Source organism: Micropterus salmoides, unplaced genomic scaffold, assembly GCF_014851395.1.
Source record: "Micropterus salmoides isolate LMB-PRFRI ecotype aquatic unplaced genomic scaffold, ASM1485139v1 Ms_hic_scaffold_843, whole genome shotgun sequence".
NCBI lineage: Eukaryota > Metazoa > Chordata > Actinopteri > Centrarchiformes > Centrarchidae > Micropterus > Micropterus salmoides.
In genome coordinates this window covers 1-23,902 of record NW_024044619.1, presented here as the reverse complement: position 1 = coordinate 23,902, position 23,902 = coordinate 1, and the positions used below count along the sequence as shown (strand labels likewise).

Genomic DNA, 23,902 nt, shown 5'->3' with positions numbered 1-23,902 from the left:
AGTCTGAAGAGGAGAGGACCGGAGAATGAGCCCAGCCAACAGAACGGAGGATGAGGGTGAGTGAACCTGGGAGGGAAACAGACAGAAAGACAGGGTTATTGCGAGGAATAACCGGGGGCTGGAAAACAAAGATTATTTAAATCTGAGCTTGAGAGGTTGGCACCAGGTTGGGAGCAACGATGATCAAGCAGGGGTTGACTGGAAACCGGGGTAGAAGAACGGTTGGAGATGAGGCTAATCGCTGGCAGGTGTGCCAGGCTGACGAGGTGGCTGACGAGGTGCAGGTGCGGGTCATTGGCTGGGCTCAGGAGCAGAGGGAGAGAGAGAGAAGGCACACACGGGAGGAGACACAGGGAGGCAGGTAGGACAGAGAAAACCAGGGAAAATCACAGAATCACAGACAAAAAGGAGAAAAAGCCATGACACTCACTGTCAGCTGGGCTGCCACCACAACAGTTTTTACTTAGCAGTAAACCAAAGATTACAGATCGCTGGCGCTATAATCTTTGATTAGACTGACAGGACAGCTGATTTGGTTGTTGCCTAGCAACATGATAAGAACAAAATATACTAACATCTTATACTCTCTCCAAGACTCGTTTTTATTTATATATTCTATATTGTTTCCACACTTAATAGGGAAATCGCTGCAAATACAATTGCTTATTCTATTGTGTGTGTGTGTGTGTGTGTCTTTGGGTTGGCACATATACAGGATAGGCAGCAGATATTTTATTAAGTATTTTATTCATTCGCATGATTGCCGTAACTATTTAGTTCAAAAACACCAAAGTACGAGGAGAGAGAACGAACCAGATGTGAGTTTTTATTTTGCACCGTAGAAGCTAGCGGAAGGCACCAGGCGGGAGGGCATGAGACGGGAGGGCATGAGACGGGAGGGCACAAGGCTGCAGCCATACAGTCTTGACCCAAAGTGATTCCATTCACAACTATAGTCCGTCTCTTTTTTTGTGTCTATAGTAGCATTTTCGCGACCCCCATGGGACCAGGTTGCGATCCCCAGGGGGGTCCTGACCCTCAAGTTAAGAACCACTGATATAGACTAATACAGTTATTATTATACAAATATACAGTAGGCTACATACATGGATACAGGAAATAATTGTGCAGTGCATTTTTTTTTTTATTTGTGTTGCGTTTGGAGAATGTACACAGCAGTAAGATAGTGATGATAATATGGTTTTCATCTTCACATTAAAAGGTAGCTAAAGTGACACTTTCACAGTGCCTGTTTTGTCCAACCAACAGCTCAAATCTCAATATTATTATTAACAAAACATTTTATAAGCTCTTCACATGTTTTGTCTGCAAAAATGTGAATTTGTAAAGTAACTAAAACTAAAGAACCTGGCTCTTTGTTTTTCTGTCTGAAGAACGGCTCTTGGTTTTGGAGCGACAACTCCCCTTCAGGATGAGTGATTGGACCAATCAGAGGCAGGGAAAGACCAGCGAGGGCGGGGCTTGCATGGAAATGGAACCAAAAAGTAAACGAATAAACAAGGAATGAATGGATCAATGTAGTTTATAAATGGATTATTATTTTAAAGTGAAAAAATAATGTATTACGATTTGTTGTTTTTGAATAATACTTCATTATTCTTCTTTTTAAAAATCTAAAAACTTAAACCAAATCTTAGTGTGAGTTTTGTGTTTAGGTGGAAAGCTGCACAGCGCCCCCTGTGGAGAGCTCAGGTTCTACTTCTGCTCCAACACAGCCAGGTAGGCTAAAGCAGTGGTTCTCAAACGTTTTCACATCAGGGACCCCTAAACTAACACTAATTAGACCACGGACCCCCATTTGATAAGATTTTGTCCCAGGGTTCCCCATCTGATTGGAGTTTTGCTTTTAGAAAGTGTATGAACCCCGTGACCAAAATAGTCACACATTCTGTCACTGTGCTACTTATGGATAGAATTATAACAAAAATAAACTATTGTCCTTTTTGCTGGGGACCACCTAGAACCTCCTCAAAGATCCCCTGGGGTCCCCGGACCCCACATTTGCTGCATTTCAACCAAAGGAGCTATACCCCAGAACTAGGAACCTTTGGAGGAACACCAGCGGGACCAGGGTCTAAATTTAGTTCTAGGGTCTTTATTTTACCCCCCAAAAAGTCCCTGCTCAGGGGCTAGTACTTTCCAAAAGTACTAGTACTTTGGAGGGGTGGGGCTTGCTTTGCAGTGAAATTCTGAATGGGCGAGTAGAGGCTACTGGCTTTAACTGGAGAATGTCGGGTGATTTTCTACAACTGCTCCTCTCTTTTCCACCGTTGTTTGTGGTTTGTTTGTTGTTTTAAGTTTTCATCATTCAGGAAGTTTTTACATAGAGCTGAAATCAGTCTCCTCCACTCCAAAACAAGCGGAACAGCTGATTACAGCAGGTAGTAAAGCTCATTAAACATCCCGTTCCTCATCCTGCGTGTGTGTGTCCCTCTCCAGCCAGTGAAGTCGTTACTCAAGAGGGATACCTCTTCCTGCAGATCAGTTTTTAAAGGGGTGGATCTCCGGTGCCCCCTTTCCTTTGGTGCGTGAAAGTGCGTTTTTTACCCACCAAACCACATGCTTTAGCTTCACCAAAAGGAACGTCAGGGTCACAGAGTTAAATTTCATTTTGTAGCTTTTCTGTCAGAATTTGCCTCCTTTTCTTCATGCAGTCAGTATGTATTAATATTAGTGAGGGGCGTTTCACTGAACATTTATAGGCAACTATGGGCCTTTGAAGGGACGGACATGGATCTCCCTCACATGCGTCACATTTCAAGTTGATTGTGATTTATAAAGGGAACTTAAACACGTGTGCGTACGCACGGTTTTATAAGTCTGAATATTTTACGTACGTACACTTTTAGTGAGGTTTCTACGCACGGTTTTATAAAGGAGACCCCTGATGTGTGATGATCGAGCTTCAAACAGCTCACGACTCATTTTTTTTGTATTATCTGCTCATCTTGAATATCTCCTCTGCTTATCTCCAGCTCCTCTTCAAAAGTCCTCTCCAGCGACAGGAAACCAGGTAACAGTTTACTGGTTGTTGTAGCGTCCCAGTACTTATGGCAAAGAAATATTTGACTTTGGAAAAACCAGTTTAACAAAACAATCACAACTCAAAGTCCACTTACTATTTTTTTCCACCTGACCTTTTTGTTCCTGGAGCGAAAGGTGTGTGTGTGTGTGCACGGTATGCTAATTTTTTGAGTTTCGTGTGTGTGTGTATGTACTGTATGTGTGTGTGTGTGTGTGTGTGTGTGTGTGTGTGTGTGTGTGTGTGTGTGTGTGTGTGAGAGAGAGAGAGAGAGACACACACACAAATACAGTACATACACACACACACACGAAACTCAAAAAATTAGCATACCGTGCAAAAGTTCATTTATTTCAGTAATTCAACAGGTGAAAATAATATATTATATGTGTTTCAATGATTATTGCATAGAGCTTATGAAAACCCCAAATTCAAAATCTCAGAAAATTAGAATATCACATGAAATCAATAAAAAAAAAAAAAAGATTTAAAATACAGAAATGTCAGCCCTCTGAAAAGTATAATCATGCATATGTACTCAGTACTTGGTTCGGGCCCTTTGTGCATGAATTACTGCCTCAATGCAGCGTGGCATGGATGCTATCAGCCTGTGGCACAGCTGAGGTGTTATGGGAGACCAGGATGCTTCAATAGCGGCTTCGGCTCTTCTGCATTGTTCTGTCTCATGTCTTTCATCTTTCTCTTGGCAATGCCCCACAGATTCTCTATGGGGTTCAGGTCAGGCGAGTTTGCTGGCCAATCAAGCACAGAGATCCCATGGTCATTGAACCAGGTTTTGGTACTTTTGGCAGTGTGGACAGGTGCCAAGTTCTGCTGGAAAATGAAGTCAGCATCTCCATAAAGCTCGTCTCCTGAAGGAAGCATAAAGTGCTCTAAAATGTCCTGGTAGACGGCTGCGCTGACTCTGGACTTAATAAAGCAGACTGTGGAAACTTCACACTGGACATCAAGCATCTTGGATTGTGTGCCTCTCCATTCTTCCTCCAGACTCTGGGACCTTGGTTTCCAAATGAGATGCAAAATTTGCTCTCATCAGAAAAGAGGACTTTGGACCACTGAGAAACAGACCAGTTCTTTTTTTCTTTAGTCCAGGTAAGACGCTTCTGACGTTGTTGTTGTTCAGGAGCGGCTTCACAAGAGGAATACGACATTTGAAGCCCATGTCCAGGACCCGTCTGTGTGGTGGCTCTTGATGCAGTAACTCCAGCCTCAGTCCACTCCTTGTGAAGCTCCCACACACATCTCATGAATGGCCTTTACCTGACAATCCTCTCCAGGCTACAGTCATCCCTGCTGCTTGTGCACCTTTTTCTTCCACACTTTTCCCTTCCACTTAACTTTGTATTAATGAGCCTTGATACAGCACTTTGAGAACATCCAACTTCTTTTGCAATTACCTTTTGAGGCTTTCCCTCCTTGTGGAACCCTCCTCAGTGACTACGTTTACATGCTGTCAATATTGGGGTTATGTTCGGGTTAAGGTCACTATTCAGGTTTTTTAAACATTCGGGATAACCCGTTTACATGCGTGAGCAGAGAGAGTTACTCCTGTATACATGGAATTTGTAATCAATTGGCACTACCCCGATGTAAATGGCGACACACGGTTAACGTACGGACGTACTCAAAAGACCAAGATTCCTTGCGAATAGAACATGCGCAGAACACAAATCACTATGGGGATATGCCGATACGCGTTTACATGACCAAAAATTCGGGTTAGAAAAGGGGTACCCCAGGTATATTATCCAGTTTTTAAAATCCAGGATATGAGCATATTCGGGTTTTTGCCGGTGTTGACATGGCCGTTCGCGACCGGGTTATTGCTAATATCCCGGTTTTGAACGGGTTATTGGCTGCATGTAAACGCAGTCAATGATGGTTTTCTGCACAACTGTCAGGTCAGCAGTCTTCCACTGAACCAGACTGAGAGACCAATTAAAGGCTCAGGAACCCTTTGCAGGTGTTTTGGATTAATTAGCTGATTAGAGTGTGACACTTTGAGCCTACAATACTGAACCTTTTCACAATATTATAATTTTCTGAGATTTTGAATTTGGTGGTTTTCTTGGCTTGTGTGGAGGTGATGGGGAAAAAAGACTAAGCTACCAGTGCCTCAAGTTTACAGCTAATTAGCCAAAAAGACAAATATAGTTAACTTATAGTTAACTTATGTCTTGCTAACATGCATGACAATGAGCTACTAGCTAATGTAATAAGTTAGCTAAAGTTCAGCTAATGCCATGCAGGTTAACGTACAGTACTTAGTGGAGACACTACAGGTTAATACAGTAAAATCTGTGTCTAATAAGGTCGTCATATTTTGTTGAAATCCGATAAATATGAAACAATGCGTGAGTGTGAGGGAACTGAAATAAATTGGTTAGGAATTCAAAGTTGTGTTAATATATTTAACTTTTATACACTTGAGCCCCCGTCCCCAAAAATATTTGTGCACATCCCTGTGCAGGACTATTTAACATCACATAGCAACAACATTTTGATTTTCTTCCCCTCTTTATCTGAGGCATCGTTCCCGTTCTGAGTCTGTTTGATGTTGTGTGGGGCAACAGCTACTTCTTGGCGGAGGAGATTCTCCGCTCGTCCTCCTTCCTCAAGGAGCTCTGGTCTGGTCAGCTGACTCACCGCTGCTACAACAACTTCATGCAGCAGGAGGCGCTCTATCTGCACAGAGTCAGCAGCACACTGGAGGTCAGAGGTTTTGATTTTGCCTGGTTTGTCTTTCTACCTGTTGATCTCTCTGCCTTTCTTTCTTTACTAAACTAAACTCTGATCCTCTGATGCTCGTCCACCCTCATCAGTCTGTGATTTTCAGCTCTCTCCAGCAGTTGGGGAGGTGAACTAACATCACTGCAAAGCATGTTAAATTACTTCACCAGCTGAAGCAATACACATTACTATCCTATGTGCAGATCTACCGCTGTTAACTTCGTGACATTGAATTTAGATTTATTGTTATTTTACAGATACTCAGGTACACAGCTTCTCCACCATCTCAGTAACTGTAACTTACATGACCCACATAACATACAATAATCAGGCATGTGATTGGCAAAGGGCAAAAAAGCAAGAAAATATACAAAGACCCCCCAACACCCCGATTAAACTGGCAGCAGCAGGACCCATGACAATAACTTATTTGGTGGATGTGTTGCAGTGGGAATCAAAGACAATTGTCTAATCCATTGCAACCTCTCAACAGCTAAATGTGTAACATTAAATAATTGAGTCTATAACTAAATAATATAACTACTAACCTTCAAATTAGTTCAGTAAAAGTTAATGGGTTATTTTTAATGAATAAGAGACAGCAGCAAAGGTTGTTGCCTGTTTAAGACCTGGTGGCCTAACTGTTAAAGAAACATTTATATTATTCAGGAAACTCAGATAAAACAGCAGATCAGTCTCTGTCTATTGATAAACTGTAGGAAAAAGTTCTGACAGCAGGCGGGCATGTGTGTGAGACGAGAATGACTGCGACAGTTTCACAGAAGTCGTTGCCATGGTTACCTCGCGGAGCGGTTGTTTGCCTGAGCGCAGAGCGACCCCGCGGATCCAAGCCGTCTGAAATGGCCTTATATAAACCCTATCACAACCATTCAAGAGAATTTTTTTATAACTCACCAAAACCATTAACAGAAGGACGACTTAAAAAGCAACCATTCACAAAGTCAAAGTAAACATTAGATAGCCTATAACAAGCAGTAATCAAAACATACCCAATTTATCCGATCCTTATTGTCAACTCATTGTTGGGCAAGTTACTCAAAAATATAGCTATGACCTACTAATTACTTAGCATATACTCCTTAGAAAAGTAATATTAGCTACTGTACTTATTACTGGGTGATATAACGCCACTCTGTCCCTACGAGTTCAAGCATCACTGGCAGCAACGGCCGGAGTTTCTTTCTGAGTTTCACGTTGATGTGCTGCTTTAGCTGGTGCTTCAATTAGCCTGAGTATAAATGTAGAATTGTTCGCGGTCAAAAACTTTTTGCTGGTCGCACAAAGTTTACAATGGACGACAATGTTCTTTGCATCTTACACTGTGACACAACAATGGTAACTTAACGTTACAGCTGTCGAAAATGTAACGAACATTAATTTAACCTAAAACTGATTAAAAAATATTACTGTAACACTGCAGTGGGAGTTTACCTGAGTTTCCAGGATGTTGTGAGAAACTGTCTCCTGGTGTGTTGGACTTTGTTTAGGCTCGCTCGTTAGTTCGAGCACACGCACGAGGAAGAGAAGGTAGTGGTTGTAATCTGAAACCTCTCCACTGGAGGCCACTGAAAACTACATAACCTATAGCCCCTTTTAAGTAAGTAACTTTCTAAATGCACTTTTTCCTCACCTGATACCTACTAAACTCCGTGTTAGGTGAGTCATCCCAAACATAACTTTTTGCCTGAGTCCTGCTCATGGAGGAGGGGAACCTGGTTACGTTTCCTCCTGAGAAACCATAAAACATGATTTGAGTAACTTGACGTTTGCTCTCTGCTGTAGATGTGATTATTTCCCAGTCTGAGGTGAACTGGGGCCTGTACCATGAAGCAGGATTTGAGCTTATCCAGGTAACTTCGGGGTTAATCCTGGGTTTTCAGTACCACGAAGGTGGTTCACTACTTACCGGGGTAGATCGCCATGGTAACTTGTGCTGAACGGCTTGGGCCCCTGACCATAACCTGCTCCGGAGCAGAAACGAGATCAACTCTGTGAAAACGCCGCCTACTGACCAATCAGCTCTCTTGGAAAATGACATCACCATCTGAAGGAAATCCCACAGACTGTTTTAGCCAATATGCTGCTTTATGTTTGCTGCGGTGATGTGGAGAAACTCTTGTCTATAAAGCGATATAATCCTACAGTGACTGATTAAAAGCATTAGGCTATTGTTGCCTACAGGTTTTTACAGTACAGCAGGATAAGCCTACTTATTGCTTTGAAATGTGTTTAATATATTTACTCCCAATCCATTTCACACAGCCTGACGCAGCCGTTAAAATAAATAGGTTTTATTTTTCTTATGTGAGGCTGAATAATATGAGCAGTTTGGTAGGGATATTGAAATACTACATTTTAATATGAATGTAGGCTATCTATTATAGGTTAGTATTGTTTTCTTATAGGCCTACCACAGAGACTGTATTCATGTTCTGCCCCATCTTTTGCGATGTGGACAGTGAGTTTTCAGTAGCCTAAATGTTGAAATTCAGTCTTTCAACCACTATGAGCACATTTTATGGCAAGAATGGAGTTTGTTTCATTGCTTTATGAAGTTAATTTAGAACAATGTTTGGATCACTTTTGAGTGTGTTAAAAAAAATTTCTCATTTTTGAAGTGACAAGTTTTTTAAAGTAAGGGTGGAACGTGGTGTGAGGTGTCTTTTAATGTGGAAATGCCGACACACAGCCGAGCTGAAAGAATAAGGCTGATGTTTTCATACAGCTCATAAGGACACATCAAATCAATGCACTATTACAAACTAGGCCTGATCATTTAGGCATTCACACTGTCAGCGATTTTCTCCTTGCATGTGTCAGCTGCAGCCGTGCTGCTGTTGTATTTCTGTAGTGTTACAGTTTAATCCTAGTTCATAAAATATGACGCTCTGCTGCCAGTGGACTTGTTCATGTCCGTGATTGGTCATCTGCTGCTAACACCGCCTCTTTTATGTGAACGCGCTCACGACTGAATTGGGAACCCCTGTATTGAGTTACCGAGTTGATAATCAGCTTCGTGGTACCACTTTTCTCAGCCGTGATTGTTAGGGTTAGTTAAGCCAGATAACTGAAAGATATCATGGGTATGTTGAGCTCGCTTTGTGGTACAAGCCCCACCTGGTGTGACTGGGCTGTGATGTAAGAGTCTTGTTTGTTCCTGCAGGCCCTGATGTGTAGTTTACAGGAAGCAGATGAGAACACAAAATCACTGCTGCTGGACACACTTCAACACTACAGCAGCAGAAACAAGGTGAGACAGACAGGCTGTGTTTACAAACAGCATTTTTGGTCGATAATAAGGATAAGTATGCCCGATCACATTAAAAATGCCTCATGTAAGAACCTTGATCTGTCATGAGATAAGGCTGAGTGCAGTGGCAGGTAGTAGAGGCGTGGACCCAACTGCAGACAATACACGAAGAAGGTGCAATTTAAAATATTGATTAACTCAAAAACCTAACTGAGACAAGCTTACGTGGGATCACAAGGTAAAGGAAAAGATAATCCAGAGCCCAGGCAGAGTATTCCAAAGGCAACAGCAGAACAGACCTCTCAACATCAGACAACAACATGGCAAATGCTGATAACAACTGAGGGCAATATATACATAGACAAATGAACAGGGAGGAAGTGCACAGGTGAATGACATGAGCAGCTAATTAGGCACAGCAGACACACAGTGAAATGAGGCAGAGTGAAAAAGCAAGGTAACCAGGCAGGAAACTAATACAGAACAGAATAAACTGAAATGACTACAAACACAAGCAGACACAGATCCATAAACAAAAGTACTAAAACAAAGGCAGAGGTACCAAACTAATAATCAAGACAAAAATACACTAAACTAACAGGAGTAAAGCTAGACCAGGCACAGAAGATTACAAAATAAAACAGGAAGTACATGGGAACACACAAGGACAGATCTACCAAAGTAAAACACAAAACATGGAAAGACTGCAAAATCAGGGCATGTCAGTTTGTCTCCTGTTTTAGTGTATACACTAAAACAGGAGACATAAAACTAAGGACTAAGACACAGACCAAAATAATAAAACACAGAAGTACACAGACCAGGAAAAACACAAAACAGGAACTAAAGCACGGAACTAAGAACTAAAATGCAGGACGAAGAACTAAGATAAGAGACAAGACAGATACTAAGAAAACTTAAACATGCGAATGAACAAAAGACTAAACTTAGCTACAAAACACAAAACCTTAAACATGACCAGATCAAATAAAGCTTATAGAAACACAGACCCCAAAACCAGACCCATGAAACCAGATACTAAGTAAACTAGAACATGTGAAAAAATAATAAACAGGAAAGACATGAACACAAAACCATACTCCTAACATGATCAGACTAAATCAGAATCAGAAACAGCTTTATTACCAAGACGTTTTACACATACAAGGAATTTGTTTTGGCGACTAAGTGTTCAACAACAATCAACATCCACCTATATAAATATAAAGCTATATAAAAAAATGTATGAAATTGGCAGAATGTGAACAAAATGTAATTTAGTTTTTGATTGTCTCCTCCTCCAGAGCCCCCTCACTTCGCCTCCCCCACAGTGGCTCCCCTTCGCCCTGCAGTCTTTCCACTCTGTGGTTTTGGAGGAGCCGATCTATTGGCTGGTGGCCCTGTCGGCCCGGGCCTGCCTCCGGGACTTTTTGGCTGAGCTCAAGCCCGGTTCCCCGCTGGTGTCTGGGTCTGAGGATAAGGCCTACAGCATCTACCAGGAGTGGAGTGAAGAGAGTCTGAAGGAGGTCGCCTGGATCCGCAGGTACACGGACGTGCACGGACATTTTGAGCGGCACGGGCTCAAGTGAAAAATAGGCAGAGGTGTGACCTCGAGTCACATGATTTGGACTCGAGTCAGACTCGAGTCACAAAAATGACGACTTTAGACTCGAACTTTGACTTTAAAACAAATTACTCCTGACTTTGCTCGGACTTGAGCCTTTTGTCTTGAGCTGACTAGGCACTCCCCATGCCCAAATATAAATTATGATATAAAAAACTGCACAGCGCATCAACATAGCGCGGTGGTCAATTAGACGTGGCTTCCTCCAGCAAGAGGGAACAATCACCGACCGTCCGAAGCGCGGCCGGCCGCACCGCGATCTCCTGTCCCTGGCCCTGTACGCCCCAGCGACCCACTCCCTCTCCGGTACCTTCAATGGGTTGTGTAGTAGGCCTACTACTATTAATTTTACGCATAAATCATGCACAACAGCTGGGGCCCTGACGCAGCACTATACAACTTTCTAAAATCCACCAACTCACGGTGAAAAGAAAGGTCAGGACGAAACAGTGAAGAGAGATAGCCGCAGCTGTTGTGTGAAGCTGCTTCCACCAATTATAAAACAAGTTAATTAAGATAAAACGATAATAGCGCTGAGTTCTGTTTCACAACGACACTCGTTTTGTTTTATAAATCCAGTGAACCACACAGAGCACACACAGAGCCCCCTCAGTGACCCATCTGTCACCCAAAGCTGAAACTGTGCTGCAACCTCTTGTACTGTAGATGCTGCAAAGTTAATAATGTTGGATTATTGTTTCTTATTTCATGGGCTATGAGATTTTGGAGTAATGCATACAATAGTTTTTAAAAAGAAAGTATTACATTTTAGAAGTTCAATAGTTTAATGTTTCCTAAGGCAATGAGTAATCCTGTTAAATAATTGTGATCTCAATATTGACCCAAAATAATTAGCAGCCCTACATGAACATTTAATTTAATTCATGAAATTATAGAACATCTGTGAAACTGCACCTCTGCCTTCTTTCTGTACAGGCTAATGCTTCATTCAATACATTTTTTTTATTTTTAACTTGAAAAAACTTTTGAAATGTTTTTTAAGTTTGGTGAAGAGATTATGACTTGTTTAGGACTCGAAACTCAAAGTTTAAGACTTGGACTTGACTTGGACTTGTTGGTCCTTGACTTGAGACTTGACTCCGACTTGCCAGTCATGATCGGTCTGGACTTGGGACTCGACTTGGGACTTGAGTGCTAAGACTTGAGACTTGACTCCGACTTGTAAAACGATGACTCGGTCCCACCTCTGAAAATAGGGAACTTCTCATAAAAGTGGTCATATTATGCTCATTTTCAGGTTCAAAATCTTATTTAGGAGTTGTACCAGAAGAGGTTTACATGGTTTCATTTTCAAAAAACACCATATTTTTGTCATACTGCACATTGCTGCAGCTCCTTTACCCTGTGTTGAATGCTTCGTTTTAGCTATTGAGTGATACATCTTACCCCTACAAGATCTTTGTTGGGAGATGCACATGCGCGGGTCCTAGTTAGGGACCTCTAGCCAAGCAGAAGCAGAGTAGGGCGGGTCGTGAGAAGCCGGTAAACATGGCTTTGGTTCAGCTGTATATGTTCCCCTTACCGGCTTAGCAACATGGACTGGAGCAAGAGTTTCAGCGTGGTGAATTATTAATCTGTAACAAAAGTATCTTTCATCCATAAAGTTTTAACTGAGCTCTCACAGTAACAACTCTATGACATCTTGTCACTGTGTGCTGCAACTCAGTGTGTTTTTCCAACGGTTTTTTTTTGAGGGCGTGTTGCACTAGCCGCTAGGCGAGCAATATGATGCGTATTTTGTTGTGCAAAGCGGAAGAAAAGGCTGGACTACAAACAAGCTATTTTCAGGTAGTTCAGAACAGTGTTTTCTGTGAGAGATGGGAACCTTTGGGGTGAACTTTGGGCTTTTGCACTTTGCAAACCTATTACGTGCACAGAAAAGATATATAACTCAATAAAGAAGAGGGGAAAAGCCAAAAAGCATAATACCATCTCTTTAAATAAAATGTTGCATATATTAACACAGCTCTGACTTCCTTAACAATTTATTTTAATTTCCTCACACTCGTATGTTTCATACTCAACGGATTTCTACAAAATAATCAGTTCACACCGAGACCATGGTCTTCTTATTATTCAAGCACACACAATAACTGATGCTGCAGGATGGTGACAAGGACGTAGTTTTGAATTTCATACAACAAACTAATAGAATGGATATTTATTAGATGAGGAGCCCACAATCAAAATTATGAAGTTAGTGGTCAATTTGCTTCCATGTTTCTTTTACTCTTTTACTATGGAAAGTCAACTTCTAAAATACATATTCAGCCATCCAACCGTTACAGATTCAAGATTCAAAGTGTTTATTGTCAGATGTTCAAGTTTCCCTGTACACTGAAATACTTACTTTGCTGTCCACATCAAATGCCTAAAATAAAAGTAAAATAAAATATATGTATAAATAAAAATACAATGAAAAAATATAATAAATAGAGATATAAAATAAGCTTCAAAGAATAAAAATTGTAAATTAACAGTTGTGCAACTGATGAATTGTATACATGTGGGAATTTTGCATGGAGTGATGCAAAAATAGTGCATGTATAGTGTCATGGTACAGATGGGCATGATTATGGAGTCCTGATGCCTATTAACTGTTTAGGAAATCTGGGAAAGGGTAGCAGCCAGGACTACAGTATGAAATAAATACAATATAAAACTATAAAATAGTTAAAAGCAAAAGAATAACTATAATCAAAGGCATAAAAGTAGGTCCTGAGCTGCTTCTTAAAACTATCAAGAGAGGTTGCTTCTCTTATATGTAATGGGAGTTTGTTCCAAGCCATTGGTGCATAGTAACAGAAAGCTGCTTCACTAAATGTTTTACTGTTCATTCTTGGGACATTAAGAAGACCAGCATCAGAGGATCTGGGAGAGCGAATTGGAACATAATTTGATAAAAGGTCAGATAGATAAGAAGGTGCTAAATCATGAAGTGCTTTAAAAACAAGTAAAACAACTTTAAAATAAATTCTAAATGCTATAGGAAGCCAATGGAGAGAAGCTAAAACTGGTGTGATGTGTTCTCTCATTACGGTTTTAGTTAAAACTCTTGCTGCCACATTTTGAATTAGTTGTAGCCTATTAATATATTTTTGAGCATACCAGTAAAAAGGCATTACAATAATCCAACCGTGAAACAACAAAAGCATGTAACAACTTTTTACCATCTTCCAAGCTAAGATGCTGCTGGCTACTGCCCTATATTTACATATAGTGTTATCGGTCTTCTCATCCAACTCCCACAGGAAAGCGAACCATAGTATTTTGTAGCACATCCTGGTATTACAGTCAGATAAAAGAAGTTAGGTAGTTGTTTTATGTTGTCCTAATTGTCCTTTTTACTGTGTGTGTGTGTGTGTGTGTGTATGGCAGGTTCAGAAAAGTGACAGAGGAATACCAAGATCAGATGGACATGTATAAAGCCATAAACATCTTCAGACAGCACATGATGAACCAGAAGAGTTTCTACAAGGCTGCGTAAGAACAAATGAATCTGAGGATGTATCCAACCAATTCTCATACCAGGACGTCACACATGGACGCTATGTCAAGACCTTTTAGCGCTGTTTTTTGAATTAGCAAGAATATCTATGCAAGGTCCGGTTAGACTTTAAAAATAAAATTAGTGGTAAACATGAATAGTCGCAGTTTGGTTAGGTTCTCGCACCAAAAGTACTTGGTTAGGTTTAGGAAAAGATCATAGTTTGGCTTAAAATAAATGTTACTTGCATGAATTAAATTATAGAAGTTCAATAAGGCTAACTTCACTAAAAGGACTTATGTAGTTTTTCACTGCCTCACTGTCCATGGGCTCTAGCCTCGCATAGAAATTAAGCACACGTCTATTTACTCTGTTGCTTGCATCAGCCACTAATCTGCTTCTTATGTGAAAGACACCGGGTTGGGATGTAGCCCTGTGCGCACACCCGAGCCTCTCAGACTACACCGCAGCTAACAAAATGCAGTCCACTAACAGCACAAAACACCCGGCACCCAGCACAACACAAACTCCATGTAAGGATAAAAACAACAATAAAGGCTTATTTGATAAAGTCTGTCAGACCAAATGAGATTCAGATGATGTCGGATAAAAACAGTCACATCAGGAAGTCAATGAGAGAGTCACGTTAGCTTGGCTGCTAACGCTGAGCAGTTGCTAACGTTATCCGGTGCAAAGTTGTAACGCTTTCCACATTACTTTACCAGCTAACACGACCCAGATTACTACACTGTGTACCACTGGTATTATGTCAAAGTCTTGATTTAGCCTGAAAGAAAAGATGTAACGGTCAAAAGCAAATGTGGGGAAATTTGTTTATAGCCTACAGTGATGCAAGGCAGGGCAGTCAGCTAACGCTAATTAGCTCAGACCTGCCGCTCTTTGCTTCGTAATGTTCAATATAGATTTATTGTGGTTTTACCAATAGATACACAGATTCTCCACTGTTTCAGTCACTGTAACTAACGTGACCCACATAATATACAATAACACAACGGCGACAACAACACAGAGGAAGAGCTATCCACTAACGTTACAGTAATGTTACTTACTGCAGTCTGTTATAAAGTGTGACAACAATCTCATAATATTCAGTCTAACTCACTAACCGTTTCATTATCATCCAATACATTTAGCTGTGCTCACATTGCACATTGCTTCTGAGCCGGGAACGTTGAAGTAACAGAGCCTGTCTGTGTTTGTATGAAAGCGGTTGTGTTTGGGATTATGAGTTCAAGCGAGCACCCGTACAAGCACACACCTGGTTGCAATCTTACAACCGCACCGCTAGTGGCCGCTGAAAATTATATAATGCCCCTTTAATGTTAACTTTTTCTTTCACACGGGAAACAAACACCAGCCTCCTGGTTCAATGTTGGGTTTCTTACTCACCCATCCACCACAACCACCTCCTTATTCTGACTTTTCTGTTATTTATAGTAGTACTTCTAGCATTGAACAATGGTGCTAAAGGCTTCCACAGTATGTTCAATTATGATGCAAAAGCGTGCCGTGTGCGTTGGTACCAGACGCCAACAGACGGGACAAAGCATTGGTATTTGACGCTCAGAGAATGAGAACAGGCTGATGTATCTGTCTATTGGTCAATAGGGCTTAACGATTTAGAAATAAAATATCTAATTGCAATTATTTTGACAGAAATAGCAATTGCGATGTGATTTGAAATACTGGAGGAGTGATCATTTTTATATTCTCATTTTCATTGAAAAACATATTTAAATGGATTATGGTATGATTTTTGTGGGAATCTGTACCAAACAAAGATGTTTTCGTAAGTCTCTAGAACATAACATGCAGGCCGGGGCACCTCTGCAGCATGACAATATTTAATTTAAAATGTTATTTTGACACATATATCGCCTTTAGCAAAAAATGCACCGTCCTATTGCAATTGTGAATTTTGGATTAATTGTTCAGCATATTGATCAGTGTGGGTCTTTAATATGTGTGTTTCTACTGCAGAGACTGTGATGTAGGGGATGAAAACATATGAAGAGTAGGTGTGTTGGCCTGCTGGTGAAGGTGAGTCACCACATCTTAAATTACATTTTCTTCTTTATTTTTACAATTCAACTAATAGTGTATGAGATTACTGCATATTTGATAGAAGTTGTAACAGTAATAATAATAATAAGTAATAATAATAATAATGGTTGTACTAGTATAACTTTAAGAAGTATTAATAATAGTAGTACTAGTAAAGTAGGAGAAGTAGTCAAAGTTATAATAGTACAAATAAAGTATTGGTGGTAGCAATATTAAGAAATGGTAGTAGCTAATGTTAGCAGTACAAGTAATTGCAAACAGTAGTAGTAGTACAAGTATAAACAGTAATAGTATTAAATAACTAAGTAGTAATATATGTATAAACAAAATATGTTTAACAAACGATTTAATTCGTTTTTCATATTTGTTTTTATAATCCAGCTAACAGGACATTAGACAACTCCTCTCACGTCCAACTCAGTCTATTTATTTTCAGGGTTTTCCCAGACAAACAAACAGACCTCCTCTCCACTGCAGTCAAGGAAATGACTTCTCTTCTACAAGTTTGTGTGTAGTTATGATAACATCGTGGCAAGAATGACACAGGGAAGAGCAGAGTTGTTTTTCTAAAGCGCTCTACTCCCTGTTGGCACCTGCAGTCCCAATTACACAATCATTCACATTACTTGCAAACTAAATCATAAAAACCTTGGTTACCATTTGTTAGATTGAAAGCTATGATTAGCTTGTTTACTATATTTACTACTATGTTGCTGTTCTTCTACAAGATGAAGGATATCCTGGATAAGAGAGCATCTGTAAATAAATAATAATGAACAAACCAACAATTAATTTCCTCTTTATTGACCATTTAAAAATAGATTTAGTTTGGTTTAATGTTTCTTATTTATTACTTTATGGCGGGCACAGTGCATATTAATAACATTTCTGAAAATAAAATTTCTGAAAGACTACTTTCTGGCTAACAGAAGTTTATTTTATTTAATTTTATTATTTTATTTGTGGCTGAAGAGACCCGCCGTGGTATCAGACTTAGGAATGGAAATGACGATGACTCAGAAGACCACCTTAACAGAACTTAACAGAGCAGCAGCACTGGCAGAACATAAGTTACAAATCTGCATCTGTGGCTGGACAAAGATCAGAAATGGGCCTGAAGATTCAGCCTGGTATCATCAAAAGCCATTTTGACTGCATTGACTTGTATTTTGCAAAAACGGCGTGCCATTTTACGCCTACTGTCACAAGTAAAATCACGCATGTTGGATATAAATGAAAGTCCAACATTAAGGTGGTGAAGGGTTTGGTTCCCAAGTGAAACAAAACAAAACAACAAAAATTACACATTAGTTTTTGTTTTTTATTTGTGCTACGTTACATAGCATTAGCTATTGTAACGTGAGAGTTCGATTTGTGGTGGTTGGAACGCTCTTTAAGAGAAGAAACAACAGGATGGAGACGGATAACTTTCTTACGCATCACTTTACTCTTCTCCACACTTCATCAGCTTCATAACAACAACACTTCCTTTTTCAGCCTCTCACGTGACTGAACTAACCAATGAGAAGCTAGCAGGAGTTAGACTGAAGTAAATGCAAGGAAAACACAAAGGTAGATTCAGCTTAATATACTAGCTGATTTACAGATTCAAATTAACGATTTAAACATATAAATATGTAAATACCAACTGTGTAATACAAAAATATGAATAGTTAATTGAGTAAACACTGTAAATACATTTTTAGTAAATTACATCAAATATATGAATTGACTTAATTTCCAACTTACACTATGTTAAAGTTTAAGTAGCTAGCTGTACTTTACTGCTGGTTAACCCTACAGCTGCTCAGATAGGGTTAACCTCCTTTGTGTTGCTTATGTCTATTCTGAACAGCGTGAAAGACATGCACAATAGAAATCAATGCATGAAAACGGCATGAAATGATGCCATTCCATGATATCATGTTTGAAAATTCATTAAGGCAAGAAAAAGTGCATGGTAGATAAAGGCAAGGGGCATGCATTGACCATTACTTAGTGGAATGTGGCCACTCGGTAGTTCCTACCAGAGGGGAGAAGGTAGAACAGGTTGTGTGATGGATCTGCAGTGATGTTTCCTGCCCGCCTCCTGACTCTGGACAAGTCTTGAATGGAGGGCAGGTTGGATTCTCTCTGAAGTCCTGACTGCCTGTTGTAGTCTGTTCCTGCCCTGTTAAGTTATTACACAGTTTAGAGTATATATTTTTACTGGCCATTTCAACACAATCAATATTTAAGTATGCAAACCAATAAAAATCATTATACACTTGTTCCTTGTATGTCCTTTTATTTTGGTCCTAAGCACATTCCTTTTAATGCCTGATCAGAAAACTATTTTGTTTTAAATCCAGGTCTAAAGCACCATGGCCTCCGTCTTTATTACTTTAGTGCAGTAAATGTTATTTAGTTCCCCATATCAAATTCACTTCAACTTTAATTATTATTCTTTGGGAGGGACAACAGTTGTTAGAAACAACAATTTAGATAAAATAAAAGTTTTTTTTTTAATTAAAACTCTAGTTTCCATTTTTGTGGTTCATCTTTCACTTCCCTTTCCTTGCCACCCAGTTTTTATTACTTATTTGTACACCTAAAATCTTAATGTCATTTCTATCCTGAACTTTAATAGCAGGTCATCTGTCATTCCTTCCAAACCAGACTCCTTCTGTTTTGTTGTGGTTTAATTTTGGTTCTTGATTATGACAGTAACATCATCAGGATATGCCAAAACAACCACACATTACTAGTTCTGGTGCCACTCAACCTGTCACATCCTTGATTCTCTTCAATAATGAATATTCATCACAAAATTATAAAGGGCATCTGATAAAAGCCAACTGTGTTTGACGCTCTTAAGTTAGATTTTTTTTCTGTTAAAATGTCATTCATATTGACCTGAACTGTTGATTGAGCATGTAACAACTTAACTACCTCAATAACATCATGCTCAAACGAATAAGCTTCTAACACCTCCTGAGATTAATTAAAGGCTTTCTTTTGGTATAGACAACAATCTTCCCTTGATAACAAATGCCTTTTATTTTTTAAAGCATTTTTTCAAGGTATTATTTAGTCTGTCATTACTATTTTTGCAACCATGTTATAGTCAAAACTCAATAGGAAGTCCATCAGGACTGGTGATTTACCTTTATTTAATTCTAGGATTGCATTAAGGTTAAAAAACAAGATCAGCGATACTCAACATCCTTCAACATCTGCCGGACAATGCTGAGGATGTGTTATGAGTCTGTGGTGGCCAGTGCCATTCTGTTTGTTGTTGTATGCTTGGGTAGCAGGTGGTTGTGGGGATGGAGCTGGACAAGTCAGTGGTTTCATAGAGAAGGATGCTGTCCAAGCTAAGTGCCATCTTGGACAAAGCCTTCCACCCACGTCATGACGTGCTGGTCAAACACAGGAGTATTTTCAGTGCAAGACTCGTCCCTCCTAAATGCACCACAAAGCGCCACAGAAAGCCATTCCTGCCTGTGACCATCAAACTCTTTAACTCCTCCCTCATAGTGTCAGACAGCCTAATTCTTTAGTCATTAGTGGTCCTAGAAAGTGCAATACTTGACTGATGTGCAATATTCTCTGCAATACTCAACTAATGTGAAATATTCTCTGCAATATTCGACTATTGTCCAATATTCTGGTTTTATTATGTCCCAATACGATCATTTTTAAGGATTTAAATCCATTCCAGCTCTCAACATTATCAGTAGCCTACTCATTATTACTATTCATTACATTTCTGTCGCAAAGCCTACTGTAGAGTACTGTACATATTTCCTAACTCTTATTTCTGTTATTTTCTATTTTCTATTCTTATTTATTTCTATTTCTTTAATGTGTTGTTTAGCAATGTGAGCAGCTGTAACACAACAGTATCCCCTCGGGGATCGATAAAGAACTTCTGATTCTGAAAAGCAGTGAAAAATATGAAGATAGGCTACAACAAACAAGAGCTTGCACTGTGTAGAGACAAGAGAGACTAGCTCTTATGACACAGAATAAACAAATCCAACAAAGAGCATGACAACACAATGTTAGGCCAGGAGTAAGACAGTCTCCTCAAGTTGTTGCTCTAGTAGTTAGGCTGTTTTTAATGTGATGTAGGCTAAGTGGTGAAGGAGCCATATTGTGTAATACCTTGGAAACGACACAGTTTACTGTATTTAACCATGTTTTCACAGTTTAGTAAATTGTGCTTTTTCACAATTTAGCATTCCTACACCACCAGTATTGTGACAGAAATTTTGACAAACCAAACAATCAAGCGATTAATGAAGAAAACAATCAGCAGATTAAATCATAATGAAAATAATCATTAGTTGCAGTCTGACACAAAATAGTTCAAAAAAAGCTCCACCTCAACAACTACAGCAGTACAATCCTGCCTTTACATTATGGCATGAGTAAAGATCTAATGATATAAAATATAATAGTATAGCACAGGGTACTCTTACTTGTATCAGAGTATTTTACAGTGTGGTATTAGTACTTTTACTTGGATCTAGGATCTGAAACAAACTTCTTAGTCCAGCATAATAGATCAGTTTCCCCCTACATGTCATCCCGCAGACAGCAGTCTCTGTCTTCCCCTGCAGGCCAAAACAGGCCACTGTGCTCTGTCAAATACACAGTTTAAAATTCACAATACTACCGCAATATTTGACCTGGTGCTACTGACACTACTGTCACTAGTATATTACTCTAGTATTACTGCAACTACTACTTCTACAACTACCACCAATACTTTTACTACCTCTACCTATTATAACTATCATGACTTCTCTCACTAATGCAACTACTAACTGCTGCTAATACTAGTATCAGCTCTACTACTTTTACTACAATTGTACTCATACATCAAACAATTTCAGTCAATTTTATTTAAAGTGCAGTACTGTGCAGAATGGTCCCAATACACTTTACAATTAAAAAGAATGCATTGGACAAACATACAGCAAACAAATAAATTAATACAATTTAAAAGGATATTAAAACATCAGTGTTATAAGGATGCTAAAATGGCGATGGACCGACTACATTCTAGGTTGGGCTAATAGGTATATAGGGCAAAAAACATACATACAGCAAGAAAATAAAAATGACAAAAGTCAAGATAAAGCAACCACATTTAAAAACATAAATAAATTAAAAGGTGTTGGATCTGACACGAGTTCTAGGGTAGGATGTAGTGACGTAAATACGGGTAGGTTTTCAATCTTGATTTAAAGATATCCACTGAGCGTGCTTATTTAACATGTAACTGAAGGCCATTCCAGAGATAAGGAGCACTGTAGCGAATGCTCTGAAGTCAGCTTATGCAAATGAAGGAATAACCAGGACACCAGCATCGAGAAAGCGAAGAGGGCGTGCCGGTGTATATGGTGTAATTAGCTCAGACAGGTAAGATGGTGCAAGTCTATGCAAAGCCTTATACGTTAAAAGAAGAACCTTAAAATCAGCTCCAGCTTGCACTAGTAACCTGTGAAGAGAGGCCAGAATGGGTTATGTTCAAGGATAGCTGCAACATTCTGAACAAGCTGAAGACTTTAGCACAACCAGGAAGAACAGAGACACTACAATAATCCAGTCTGGAAGATACAAATGTGTGGATTACGACAGTGGCGTAATTATCGACGGTGCAATGCACCAGGGCTCAACTGATTACAGGGGCCCATGAGGGAAAGCTACAATTGCCACGTGGCTCGTGATCATATGCCCTCATCCATTCATTCATACTGTGTTGGCATAATAAGTTGCTGTGCTTCTTGATATTAGTTCTGTGGTTTTGACATACTGTACCAGCTATGTTGTGTTGATTAGCTACTGAAGGCTGGATAAAGCTATTTTGGTTACTTGACAGTCGGAGACAGCAGGTTTGAGTCGAGGGCAGGTTGTAAGGCTGCTGTCGATGGTGCTGATCAAAGGCTGCAGGTTTGCAATTGCGTGGAGTCACTGTGTGTCTGTATGCCCATCTGTAGGCCTACTCAAACTGATTTTTAGGGTGAAAAATATTTGCACTGGGCCAATAACAATTATGTTACACAACTGCTTCAGTGTCATGCAATGATAGAAGAGGTCGGATTATGGCAATGTTCCTTAGGTGAAAAAATGCTTTTGGTAAAAGCCTTGATATGCGACTGGAATGTCAGACAAGAATCAAAATCCCTCTAAGGTTTTGATAGTTGAGCTTTCAGCCGTCAGTGTTGACACTCAAATTCTTGTACAGATGCTCGTGTTTGGCTGGTCCAACAACTAATAGCTCCTTTTTAGCAGCATTTAGCAGCAAAATGTTCATATCCATCCACTTTTTTGAAAGATATGTTTCTAAATTTAGGAGTCGGGAAAGGTCATTTGGCTTCACGGGTCCATATAGCTGTGCATCGTCAGTGTAGAAATGAAAATTAACAACAAGAAGTCCTCCAACCTAAACAACATAGGTCGTTTTAAACATTACCACCATTTCTTACTGCTACTATCACCAATACTTTTACTAGTCTACTATCACTACACATTGCTATTACTACTATTACTACCACTACTTCTTAAACTTTTACTACCAGCACTGAAATGTCACTACCTCTTTTTTTATGTATTTCTACTACTACTGCTATTACCACTATAACTGCTTTTATTTACTACTGTAACATTACTTACTACTACTACTACTTTCACTACACCTTATAGAAATAGATACATACAGTACTACAAACTGTACTCTTCGACTAGCGATACTAAAATTATTGTTATCTACTTAATATTACTACTTCTGCTGTTGCTAGTACTACCACCACTACAGCCACCACAACTTGTACTGCTACTACACAACTAAAATTACTACTACTACTACTATCAATACTTTTACTATTATTTTCACTATCAAATACACAGTTTAAAATACACAGTACTACTGCAATATTTGACCTGGTGCTACTGACATTTCTGTCACTAGTATATTACTCTACTATTACTGTACTACCTTGAGGACTTACACTATAACTACTATAGTCTACACTACATTACCACTTCCACTGCTATAACTTATACTGCTTGTATTACTACAAGTACTTCTGCCACTATTAGGCAACTTAGTCTACTAACCAAGTAGTACGTTTTAAACATCTAACGTTACTACTACCATCAACACTTTTACCTCTACTATCTGAAGTAAAAGTTTGTCAATATTATTACTTCTACTGTTGCATGTTCTACTACATACTACAACTGCTACTACAACTACAACCTCTACTGATATTACACCCATTATTTGTGTGCTACTGCTGTACTACTACTCCATCAGCTACTACTTCTGGTATTACACCCTCAATTGATTGTACTACAGCTGGTACTAGCCAACACTAAAACCATTATTGCGTCTACTGTTACAACCACTAAAACGAGTATTACTCCACTAACACTACTTCTTCTACTCGGTTGCTGCTATTGCTGGTACTACTATATAATATACTATTACCAACATTTATGTAGCCGTCTTACCAGAACAGTACATCTTTATGGTTTCTACTGTACTAAACTGAATGTATCTGCCGGGTTTAAGCGCGAGTATGGGCGCGTGCGCACGGGTTCACGCGTGTCCCTGCCCTTGTGCTA

General features: G+C 39.5%; 1 protein-coding gene across 1 annotated transcript; it reads left to right on the top strand.

The window, feature by feature from the left end:
* The first annotated feature begins 1,430 nt into the window (after positions 1–1,430).
* LOC119894685 lies at positions 1,431–17,070 on the top strand. Its single transcript, XM_038707333.1, has 9 exons — positions 1,431–1,505; positions 1,677–1,740; positions 2,997–3,034; positions 5,592–5,776; positions 8,979–9,065; positions 10,370–10,608; positions 14,089–14,193; positions 16,199–16,258; positions 16,719–17,070. The coding sequence occupies exons 1-8, from the start codon at positions 1,433–1,435 to the stop codon at positions 16,227–16,229; spliced, it is 822 nt and encodes a 273-aa protein (XP_038563261.1). The 5' UTR covers positions 1,431–1,432; the 3' UTR covers positions 16,230–16,258; positions 16,719–17,070.
* The last annotated feature ends 6,832 nt before the right edge of the window (positions 17,071–23,902 follow it).

Coding starts and splice junctions, on each gene's coding strand:
- LOC119894685 (XM_038707333.1), top strand. CDS start 1,433: ATGAGTGATTGGACCAATCAGAGGCAGGGAAAGACCAGCGAGGGCGGG. Junction 1,506..1,676: donor CATGGAAATGGAACCAAAAA/GTAAACGAATAA, acceptor TTTTGTGTTTAG/GTGGAAAGCTGCACAGCGCC. Junction 14,194..16,198: donor AAGAGTTTCTACAAGGCTGC/GTAAGAACAAAT, acceptor TTTCTACTGCAG/AGACTGTGATGTAGGGGATG.